This window comes from Eptatretus burgeri, chromosome 15 (assembly GCF_056783735.1).
Source record: "Eptatretus burgeri isolate ZD-2024b chromosome 15, Ebu_testis_v1, whole genome shotgun sequence".
Taxonomy (NCBI): domain Eukaryota; kingdom Metazoa; phylum Chordata; class Myxini; order Myxiniformes; family Myxinidae; genus Eptatretus; species Eptatretus burgeri.
This window is the reverse complement of record NC_140975.1, coordinates 27,512,800-27,525,019: the sequence shown is the minus strand read 5'-3', so window position 1 is coordinate 27,525,019 and position 12,220 is coordinate 27,512,800. Positions and strand designations below refer to the sequence as shown.

Below are 12,220 nucleotides of genomic sequence, written 5' to 3'. Positions count from 1 at the left end.
TAGCTTGGTCCGTGGACATGTAGGAGACATCTCGATGTAAATTAAGTAGTGAAACTGTGAGCTTAAGTGTTATGTGTCACCACATGGGGGGTGGTGCTGTGCTAATTAGGTTGGGATTAAGGATAATTTCTCCAAGTATGTGATTTCCCCCTGTGACCTTTTCCTATGTTTTTGCATTTCCAAGACTGGCGATAAAAAGAGATCACATCCGTAAAACAACAACAACTGAGCCAGACATTTCCGAGCAGGCGAAAACCCTGCCTCCAGGAATGTCAACTAGCAAACCACACCCCAGGAGTGGATGATTTGTTGGCTTGAAACCAGAGAGAGAGAGAGAGAGAGAGAGAGAGAGAGAGAGAGAGAGAGAGAGAGAGAGATGAGAGAGAGGATCGGAGTCAGGAGACAGAAGATAAGGAGCGGGACAGAAGTGAGTGAGGCAGGATCAGCAGTTGGAAGAGCAGGGCATTACGGCTGGCTTCCCCTCGACACGGCGAAGAAGGCTGCACAATTCTCGTGTTCGTGCTGAGGCAAATTTGCTCATGTGATGGAGCAAGACGCTGACCATTAACTGTTGGCTGGATCGTGTGAGACCGTGCCCCGAAGCCTCGTGTTGTGCCATCGGGGAAGAAAATGGTGCCATTCTGCAGAGGAGTGGCGTCGGCGTGTGCGATTGATGAAAAAAGCTGAATGGAGGTTTCTGAGCCCTGGTGTTGAGTACCACTGCTCGAATTGCCTCCTGTACATTACCCGCCCAGAAAGTAGCTGGGCACCATTTTGGGCGCATTTTCTCATGCAGTGATGACGCAGTTTGGCTAACTTTAAGCTTCAGAAACTCATCTCTGGGCACAGAGCGAAGTGCTGGAGAAAGGGAGGACTTTTCTTTTATTTATTCTACCCCCCCCCCCTTGTCTGGATTAAAGTCTGTGTGGAGACACCTCAAACAGGAATGTAGGTTATATCACGTCATCATTATCTAGTTTTGAATTATTACCTATTTGATTTATTTTCATTAAACCCCTGTATTGATTTAAGTTGCTTGTGTTGTTTATTTGTCGTGGGTTTTCATATAAAACTTGTGTGCTTCTGTCTTCTATGTGTCTTCACCGCCCTGCCGTCCCGCGTGCGCTATCATCTCGAAGGATCACGTGTTTGCCTCCAAGGGAGAACTGTTTGGCTATCTGTCCAGGCAAGGGCTCACTCCCTGGATGTGACAGTATATACATTCTGACTTTTGACGTAGCTTTCTTTAAATAGAACAAGGACAAATGTGTCCAAGAGCGGCGTCCTAAAGGTTTTGTTGGCTAAAAAAAAATAAAAAAAAGCAAACAAATACACAACAACAACTTCCGATATTTCGTCACGTGCCTTGATTAAGCCAATAGCGAGACCCATCATAATGTATTTATGTATTTACGATATATCATGTATTTACGAAATAAATAATGTATTTACGAAATTACAATACGATAAATGGAATAATCTTTAAATAGGAACGTGAACTTTTCGAAACTTTAAAGCAAATGTCCAAATATATTTAAAAGTTCATGATAGACACTCTCAAAAGGCACCGTCTATGTGAGGATGTGTACATGTGCTTAGTATTTAAGGAGATGTGGATATTCTATATACAAGAGCCGAGTCCTCGAGGTTAAGGTTTTGTCTTCAGAAGAAGAAGAAGAAGAAGAAGAAGAAGAAGAAGAAGAAGAAGAAGAAGAAGAAGAAGAAGAAGAAGAAGAAGAAGAAGAAGAAGAAGAAGAAGAAGAAGAAGAAGAAGAAGAAGAAGAAGAAGAAGAAGAAGAAGAAGAAGAAGAAGAAGAAGAAGAAGAAGAAGAAGAAGAAGAAGAAGAAGAAGAAGAAGAAGAAGAAGAAGAAGAAGAAGAAGAAGAAGAAGAAGAAGAAGAAGAAGAAGAAGAAGAAGAACGCCGAGCTCTCTATGAGCAGCGTTCGCTACGCGAGACGCTGCTAAAAATTGCCTGATTGTGTTACCGTAAAGGTTGGTTTTCAGGAATTCGACAATATTAAAGTCACGTGCCATTTGACTGCTTCACCTCTTCCCCCCCTTTCCCCACCTCTTCCCTCCCACCATCTCAATCACCCCCACTTCCCCCTCGTCTCTCCTCCTCCCTCCCCCACCTCCCAGAGTAGGGGGAGGAGGGGAGAACAAAGCGCCAGGGCTCTGAAAGGGGGGGGGGGGAGAGCAGAGATGGGACAGAGTTGGGTGGGAGAAGTTGATATGTTGAAAGGGGGGGGGGCAGGGACTGGTTAGGGAATGTCGGTGTGCGGGGGGGGGGGTGGGGACTATGGAGGGGGTTTGAAGGATTACAGTGGAGAAGTGATTGAAGCATTCAGGTTGTGGGGAAGTTTGAAACTTGGGGTTTGAGAGTGTGCGTTGATGACTATATATATATATATATATATATATATATATATATATATATATATATATATATATATATATATATATATATACATACTAGCATAATCATCAAAACGAATTTTGAGGGGCCTCTTAAGGAAGACAATAATATCATTACTATATATGTCAAAGCTTGTTTCATTTCATGCAGCAACAAAAATCTGATGGTGGAACAAAAATGGGAGTGCCAAAATATTAATATATATATATATATATATATATATTATATGTGTATATGTTTATATTTTATATGTATATATTTTATATGTATATATATATATTATATATATATATATATATATATATATATATATATATATATATATATATATATATATATATATATATATATATATATATATATATATATATATATATATATATATATATATATATATATATATATATATATCCCTGTGTCGTAAGAGGCGACCAGGGTTGCGTCAGGAAGGGCATCCGGCGAAAAAAATGTCCCAAATCACTATGCGCATCATACGGATGATCCGCTGTGGCGACCCCTAACGGGAGCAGCCGAAAGAAGAAGAAGATATATATATATATATATACATATAAAATATAAAATATAAACAAACAAAATATAAACCTCTCACAAACCCCAATATATATATATATATATATATATATATATATATATATATATATATATATATATATATATATATATATATATATATATATATATATATATATATTGGGGTTTGTGAGAGGGGGGCGGCGACTTGAGGATTTGAAGTTACATTTAACATTGCGTGGATGTTCTGCGGATACCTGTTCGTATATTTATAATCTCCCTCTCAGCTCAGATAGCTCCCTCCCTCCTCCCAACATGATTAGTAGTAAATATGATCACTTTAAACTAAGCCTGCATATTCATAAGTCCCAGCTATTTCCCTCCCATCGGTCTTCAGAAGTACCTAATCCAGATACACAGTCCATTCCCTGGTAGCGATCCATCAGGGGGTTGTGTAGCACATGCCTGTCCACTTGGGCCTTGCACCCGCCCACATGGTCTGGAGTCTGTAGTACGAGCAGCTTCCTGTTTGACGAACTGAGAAAATCCTCCACATCTTTCGTTGTTCAGAGGGACAGTCCTTTCTCTCAGGTATTTTCAGCTTCTTTCAGTAGCTTTGTGAGCGATTTTACGTAACAATCCTTATCTCGCCCACACAATATGCTCAATGGTGCCCAAGCATTCTGGGGGTGGATTACGTCATTTTGAAAGTCCCGTACTGAACAGGTTAGCATTGTAAGGCCACTGAGCTTTCATTCTATCACAATGACTTGTCCCACATTTAATAATATGTTCCCTCACAAGGAAATTCAACCATTAGGCCCATCAAAGCCTGCACTATGATTGCCAACCTGTGGTTGTTTGGCTGTGCTCTATCCTTTTAAATGCTGAGCGTCAAGCAAGGAAGCAGCATGTACCATTGTTTTTAAAAAATAAAGCCTTTGGTATGACTAGGCCGGGGTTTGAACCACAGACCTCCCAGACGCCGAGCAAGCTTGTACCGTTACACCACCTTTGATGCTGTGTCAGTCTGTGAACATGCTGCCCTTAGTCGTTGAGCTCCTTCATGAAGCAATTTTCTGTATATATAATAAAACAATAAAAAAATAAACAAAATATTGGATGTGCAAGCCTTATTGGCAGCAGCACTGTTTTCACAGGAATCTGGGAATTGTGCATTCCCTCAAAGCCTTACTCTTGGTTCTCCTAATGGCCTCTTCATCTGCTAAATGACGTCAAACCAAATACTTTTAATCAGTCGAGTGTGTATAGTTTGAGGATATATTTATACCATTAGGCTGTAATTGTCGAGTGAATGTACGAGCTAAAAACCCTTTATAAATGTCATATTCTGCATGTTAGAACTGCAATGCATTGCCTGTTGATTATGCCTCCAGCACTCCAACCCCAACCCTCTCTATATGTATACCTCTCCCTCAGTCCTTTTACTCAGTATACTGAACATTTTTCATTTGAAAATGTCTGCTGTACCATCACTTAATCAGTCAGAGCCCAGAGACACCTCTGGTGTGGATGTTTAGGATACCGAACATATAACCTGGTAGTCATAAAGTGGTGGGGAAGGGGTTGTGTTTTGTATAGTTTTTTGTGTATGGTCTACCAACAAATGCTAGCAAATGGGACACTCAGCTAAATTCAATCCGACAGACAGTGGGTGCACTTTGCGATGCAAAGACCTGGCTGCGAAGAAACAAACCAAGACTTTATAGTCGTGTCAGAAATCGAACCCACACTGGACGGTTCATAGGCAAGGGCACTACCTCTGCACGAACCTGTCAGACACCTTTCCCACTATGAGCAGTCAAATTAAGAGAATGACAAAGAGAAGTTGTTGTTTCGTATGCAGCGTGTGGCTGCTGGTTGCATCATTTGCGGCCGAGCCGCAGATGCAGTGCCCCTGTTACCAGTAAGCTGGTACTCATTTTGCTGACCTCGGAAGGAGGACAGGCTGAGTCAACCCACCTGGTGTTATTTAAACTGTGAAACAGGGGGTCAAACTCAAGACACTAAGGTCTTAAGCCAGCCACCTTTACCGTTAAGCCAACATCAGGCTTTCAAACAGAAGTCGAGTGCATGTTTTAGATAGGAGTGTGACAGCAGACACACAAGACGGTATAATTAATCTACAAAGGTAAAGAAAAGCAGAAGGAAATAGCTTGCCAGCAAGATATGTCATAGAGCGTTCACCATAGGTCTACGAGAATAACTACATTGATTTCAGGCCGAGCTAGACTAAGCTATGATAATAATAAGTGGCTGAAGGAGACAATCCTTTTTACATTTGAAAGGAGGTGATTACCAGGACATATGAGAGCGATGTTTAACGTAATGAAGGGTAGACAGACAAAATAAGTGCAGAAGTTTTAATTTTTGTTTTTTTTTGTTTAGTAGAATAGAAATCACTAGGACCAGAAGTCAGAACCTGAAGGTAAAGAAAGAGGAGAGTAAGGACAACAGTAGTTAACGCATGGAATGGTCTACCTCGAAAGGTCGTGGCAGCAGAAAGAGTAGATCGGTTTCAATTGGGATTAGATGGGTATCTAGATGCTTTGGAGATAGAAGGGTACAGGCATTTTTGCAGGAGTTGTTGGTAGCTTGTACGTGGATGGGTGATGGTATCTGGTGTTGGTGTAGCACAGACATGATGGGCCAAATGGCATCCTCCTGCACCAAATGATTCCTTGTAATGACCCCACACACCGTCTGGCACGGCCAAAAGGCTCTCCTTTGACAAGGTCAATTTGACTCAGCAAAGTCATTGCAGGAAAGTTAAAAACACTCGATTGCGAATTGACATAATTGAAAAAAGTTCATCCAAGACAAATTGTGCTTACCAGGTAAATAGTAATTAACAGAGTGAATAAAGAGGTTGTTTGTTCTTGCAGAACACTGACATTAATGTTATAGATTTGTATTTCTTTCTCAATGTTAATTAAAGCATACAATACGTGGGGGGTAGCAGACAAGCAACTCTTCATGAACAGAACTTTGCTAATACAGTACCAATCCGTATTCATCCATCATCATGATATTATTTATACTTGAACTGCAATCCTCATGTCACATACTCTTGTGGAGCATCACTTCTGCCGAGGCCTTTTCATTAACTAGAGTTTACCCACATTAACCCTTCCAAACCACCGACCTCCCAGACTCCATTACCCACAATTTATCCCTTCCAAACCCAACCACATTACATGCTAATTTCAGGTCTGTCTGTCTGTCTGTCTGTCTCTCTCTCTCTGTCTCTGCCAAATTGTTTGTTGCTCCATTGTTATTTTAACTTTCCTGTTCCATGAGCTTCACTCTTGTAGAGAAAACAAGCAGCTGATACTCCAGGTCCCCTGCATTTTTGCTGGTATGAGGAACAGATCTGTTTAATATCAGAGCTAAATGTTGAACGTTTTTTTGAAATATCATGCACACAAGCCAAGTTACTGAGTCGGTGGCCATGGAAACATAATTCAGCCAATCACTGTCGTGATTTTCGTCAGATTGAGATCATGTCATGAGGAATAGATGTCTGCAATACGAAAGCTAAATCTTGAACGATTTTTCAATTATCACGTGCACAAGCCGAGTAAACAAGATGGTTGCCATGGCAACATAATTCAGCTCATCACTGCCGTGATCTCGTTAGGTTGGGACCATGCCATGAGGAATAGATATCTGTTCACAAGTCAATTTTTAAGTTAAATTTGAAACTCGAGATCAAACCCTAACCATGTCACCCTGGATCCATTTATGGGGAAAGTAAAGTGTGCACAAATAAATCTCAACAGGCATCAAAAGGCTGAATGGCAAACTATCTTTGCAAGTGAGTCATTTGCTTCAGAGGCCATTGTCAGGAAGCATAAATGTATATGTTAAGGCAATGAAGACGCTTGTTGGTATTCTGGATGGATCAACAAACTGAGTCACAGGCAAGTGGGAGTGGAGGTGTAGTGGGGGAGGGAGGTCAGTGTAGGGCGGTCACGGGATCATCGGCATGAAACTCCCCCACAAAACAATCTCTCATGAGATCTGACCAAAATCTGATCACATATCCATCAGACATCATGAGAAATCACGAGGTTTCTGGTGAAGGCAGACCTTTTGATCCAGGGATGTGAAACCTTTTTTTTCATCCACAACATTGTTTGTTGAAAAACGCACAACTTCTAACACCTTCAATGAGATTGAAGAAATAGGAGATTCTACATCAGAGTTGTTGATGTGTAAAAACGATTGGGGATATCGAAAGTGAAATAGGAAGAGAGGAAGGTCTATGGCTTGGTATAGCCCTCGATTCAGCCTTTTAGAGGTTGTTTTTTTTGTCGACAAGGCCGAGGCTCCTGTAAGAGTGCTACACTGAACGATCAGGGTTCTACCGAATGCAGATGGCGAAGGGTGGGGGGGGGCGGCAACAACAGCAGGGTCGAAGGACAAAATAGAGAGAGAGACTTGGACAATTAAGGGAAGTGGGGTCAAGGAAAGAGGGACAGAGAAGCATGCATATTGTGGACAAGATGGATACAGAAACAAACTCTTAGGAAGGAAAAACTGGAAATTTTGAAGGACGTGGGCGTGGAGTGTGTGTGTGTGTGTGTGTGTGTGTGTGTGTGTGTGTGTGTGTGTGTGTGTGTGTGTGTGTGTGTGTGTGTGTGTGTGTGTGTGTGTGTGTGTGTGTGTGTGTGAAGGGGGGGGGCGTGGTTAACAGGTAGATAAAATATCATAGTTTCGGACCGGGGACGATCTGCGATGGTGGTAAACAGCTGTCTTGAAGACCTGGAGGAAAAAAAATGAGATTGAAGAGAATGTGGGAGTTGATTCCATAGGCGAGAAAAAACAAGCAGAATGAATGAGTGGAGGTGAGCAGTGATTCTGGATTTTAGGAGTTTCACCAGATGGGGGTTGATGGTGGACCACATGCAGCCTGCAGAAACAGTTCACAACACCTTGTGATTTTGAATAAGTGATTGTAATGTGTAAAGGAATTAAGAGCTGGCAGGATGGCCGATAGGTACACACACTCGCCTCTAAGGTGTCCAGCTTGGGTTGGAATCCTGACCCAGCTATGAACTGTCATCCTGGTGTTTAACAGGCAGGGTGATTCATCAATGTGTGTGCCGCCCCTTCACAACGAGACCACGAGCTATCACCAGCACCATGAACAAGTTACAAATTCCTGTCATAACGGTCATCGAACGTCAGGACTGGCCAGCCGGTTCGTGAAAGATCTGGGCCAAACTTCACCGGGACAACCCCACAAGAACGTAAGAATAATTGTGCCAGTTAAAGAAGAGGGGGAATGTGTAAAGGACTTGTGTTCGACGTTTCAACACTGTGAAGATACTGTAACAAGCAGGTAGTACTGTTTCCTGCTGTGTTTGTAACATTGTGAGAGCAACAACGAAAGGTTTCACAAAATAAACAGGTATTAGGTTCGAAAATGCCATTTTCCAGAACATCAACCCCACCCCCCACACCCCAAACACGTATCGAAAATCGAAATCTCACCTTTTTGGTCATGACAATGGCTGAAGCTCCACGGATTCCCACGATGGGGATGAGCGTTTGTGATGAAACAAAATCCAACACCTGTCGCAACAACATTCAGCATTATTCCTTCAGATCCTGCACAGATACAGTCAAGTGATCAGTAAGTCTGTAGTCCAGCATGCAAAGCCCGTGGCTGACATTAAGAGCTGTAATGTCTACAATTTCACTCTTTCATTAAGGATGTTATCTCCTACTTGTAAATACCAAAAAGAACAATCAAAAATGCATCAAACAGCCTGTAACACTCTTTTGAACCACTCACTCACTGAATGATTGATTGATTCATGATATCAATGTTTAGTTCTTTCAAGGTGAGCTGGAAAGCTGAAATTTGGCACACCGATGCAACTCGAAGCCACGATAGCAGAATTTTTATATGTTGTAAAACTCTCCGTGAATGTCCATAAACGTGAATATCCGGAAATAAATTCACCAGTCGCGCGTCACTCCCTCCACCGGGAGAGGGGCGGAGCTGGAAGTGTGCTGTTTTAACGCCACTCCCTCCACCGGGAGAGGGACGGAGCTGGAAGTGTGCTGTTTTAACGCCACTCCCTCCACCGGGCGAGGGGCGGAGCTGGAAGTGTGCTGTTTTAACGCCACTCCCTCCACCGGGAGAGGGACGGAGCTGGAAGTGTGCTGGTTTAACGTCACTCCCTCCACCGGGAGAGGGACGGAGCTGGAAGTGTGCTGGTTTAACGCCACTCCCTCCACCGGGAGAGGGACGGAGCTGGAAGTGTGCTGTTTTAACGCCACTCCCTCCACCGGGCGAGGGGCGGAGCTGGAAGTGTGCTGTTTTAACGCCACTCCCTCCACCGGGAGAGGGACGGAGCTGGAAGTGTGCTGGTTTAACGCCACTCCCTCCACCGGGAGAGGGACGGAGCTGGAAGTGTGCTGGTTTAACGCCACTCCCTCCACCGGGAGAGGGACGGAGCTGGAAGTGTGCTGGTTTAACGCCACTCCCTCCACCGGGAGAGGGACGGAGCTAGAAGTGTGCTGTTTTAACGCCACTCCCTCCACCGGGAGAGGGACGGAGCTGGAAGTGTGCTGTTTTAACGCCACTCCCTCCACCGGGAGAGGGACGGAGCTGGAAGTGTGCTGGTTTAACGCCACTCCCTCCACCGGGAGAGGGACGGAGCTGGAAGTGTGCTGTTTTAACGCCACTCCCTCCACCGGGCGAGGAGCGGAGCTGGAAGTGTGCTGGTTTAACGCCACTCCCTCCACCGGGAGAGGGACGGAGCTGGAAGTGTGCTGTTTTAACGCCACTCCCTCCACCGGGAGAGGGGCGGAGCTGGAAGTGTGCTGGTTTAACGCCACTCCCTCCACCGGGAGAGGGACGGAGCTGGAAGTGTGCTGTTTTAACGCCACTCCCTCCACTGGGAGAGGGGCGGAGCTGGAAGTGTGCTGGTTTAACGCCACTCCCTCCACCGGGAGAGGGACGGAGCTGGAAGTGTGCTGTTTTCACGCCACTCCCTCCACCGGGAGAGGGGCGGAGCTGGAAGTGTGCTGTTTTCACCTCACTCCCTCCACCGGGAGAGGGGTGGAGCTGGAAGTGTGCTGGTTTCACGTCACTCCCTCTACCGGGAGAGGGGCGGAGCTGGAAGTGTGTGTTTTCATGTCACTCCCTACACTGGGAGAGGGACAGAGCTGGAAGTGTGCTGTTTTCATGTCACTCCCTCCACTGGGAGAGGGACAGAGCTGGAAGTGTGCTGTTTTCATGTCACTCCCTCTACCGGGAGAGGGACAGAGCTGGAAGTGTGCTGTTTTCATGTCACTCCCTCCACTGGGAGAGGGACGGAGCTGGAAGTGTGCTGGTTTCACGTCACTCCCTCCACTGGGAGAGGGACAGAGCTGGAAGTGTGCTGTTTTCATGTCACTCCCTCCACTGGGAGAGGGACGGAGCTGGAAGTGTGCTGGTTTCACGTCACTCCCTCCACCGGGAGAGGGGCGGAGCTGGAAGTGTGCTGTTTTCACCTCACTCCCTCCACCGGGCAAGGGCGGAGCTGGAAGTGTGCTGGTTTCACGTCACTCACTCCACCGGGAGAGGGGTGGAGCTGGAAGTGTGCTGGTTTCACGTCACTCCCTCTACCAGGAGAGGAGCGGAGCTGGAAGTGTGCTGTTTTCATGTCACTCCCTCCACTGGGAGAGGGACGGAGCTGGAAGTGTGCTGGTTTCACGTCACTCCCTCCACCGGGAGAGGGGCGGAGCTGGAAGTGTGCTGTTTTCACCTCACTCCCTCCACCGGGCAAGGGCGGAGCTGGAAGTGTGCTGGTTTCACGTCACTCACTCCACCGGGAGAGGGGTGGAGCTGGAAGTGTGCTGGTTTCACGTCACTCCCTCTACCGGGAGAGGAGCGGAGCTGGAAGTGTGCTGGTTTCACGCCACTCCCTCCACCGGGAGAGGGGCGGAGCTGGAAGTGTGCTGGTTTCACGCCACTCCCTCTTGCAGGAGAGGGGGTGGAGCTTGGACTGCATGTGACACACTGCTCACTCATTCATTGTTCATTGAATTGGTATGTTTATCTGCTTGCAGACTGCAAGCACAATCCACTACTATAATCTTATGAGGCCTATTTTGTTTAAAGGGAGCTGAGAGACATGTTCTTGGGAGCTTATCCGTGGCACATCGTCTATCTGTCAGTGCCTGTCTGTGGACAGTCTTCCTCTAGTGAGAATATTATAAAACTTAGTAAACTCCTTTATGGGGCTTCTCAGGGTGAATCGAGCTGTTACTTCTGTCCAAGTCGCCCACATTTTACATGGGTTATTGTGGTGTCATAGGTCAAATGTAGCCTCTTTTCTGCCACTACCTGAATATAAAATATGGTATTCAATATTTGTTTTAATTTGCTGATTTCACTCCCTTTCTGGACAACACTAAAAATGTCAAACTTTCATTGAAGATCGTATTTTAAATGGCATCATGCAAGTGAATAAGGTCAAATAGCCTTTTCAGCCATTTATCGAATGCTTTGGATGGTCAAACCGAGGTGCGCCACATGGACGTTTGACCTATTTTATACTTCCATGTCAAACAGGAGTTAAAAAAACATCATTAAAATTGTTATATATTCCTCATATGCTTCAGGTAATTAGTACATTATGTATCAAAAATGCATATATTCATATAATTGATGTCCATTACAGATATAAAATGCATACAAGTGACATAACCGTATGATTGATGTAAACTAAATGTACAAGATATCACATAACCAAGGTCCAGAAAATCAAAATATACAAAGATAATATTGTTCAACATGAATCAGTGTTGATTCATTCAGGGTTTTGATAGGTATTGGTGAAACACTTTAAAGCGTTTGACGTATCAGCACATGAGATAATGCTTAAAAGGTCAAGGATCCAAGAAACAAAAGCATTCAATCATGTGATTAACAAACATTTCATGCACAAAAATCATATAAAATTTACACACGTAAATCGCAAGTATCAATGTGCATGTAATCATATGATTGATGTTAATTGCTTGTCAAAAATGAATGTAATCACATGATTCATGTAAATTGCATGTACGACGAGAACAGCACTGGGAAGAGCACATACCTCCGCCAGGCTGAACAATTTAAGTTTTGTATCCCACCGATAGGCCGGATCTGGATCTGGACCTGAACCAAAATCTAATTGGATCGTTCGTGTCACCTAACCAGCTCATTCACCAAGTTTTGTCCGAATATGTCTACAACTTTTTGAGAT

General features: G+C 44.4%; 1 protein-coding gene across 1 annotated transcript in view; it reads right to left on the bottom strand.

Annotated features, from left to right (window-relative positions):
- The window catches only part of GRIN2C (glutamate ionotropic receptor NMDA type subunit 2C), a 316,497-nt gene that overhangs the window by 198,264 nt on the left and 106,013 nt on the right, over nucleotides 1–12,220 (bottom strand). The window contains exon 3 of the mRNA XM_085856958.1: nucleotides 8,469–8,549. Within this exon, the coding sequence (XP_085713084.1) occupies nucleotides 8,469–8,549 (81 nt within the window). The remainder of the gene's footprint in view (nucleotides 1–8,468; nucleotides 8,550–12,220) is intronic.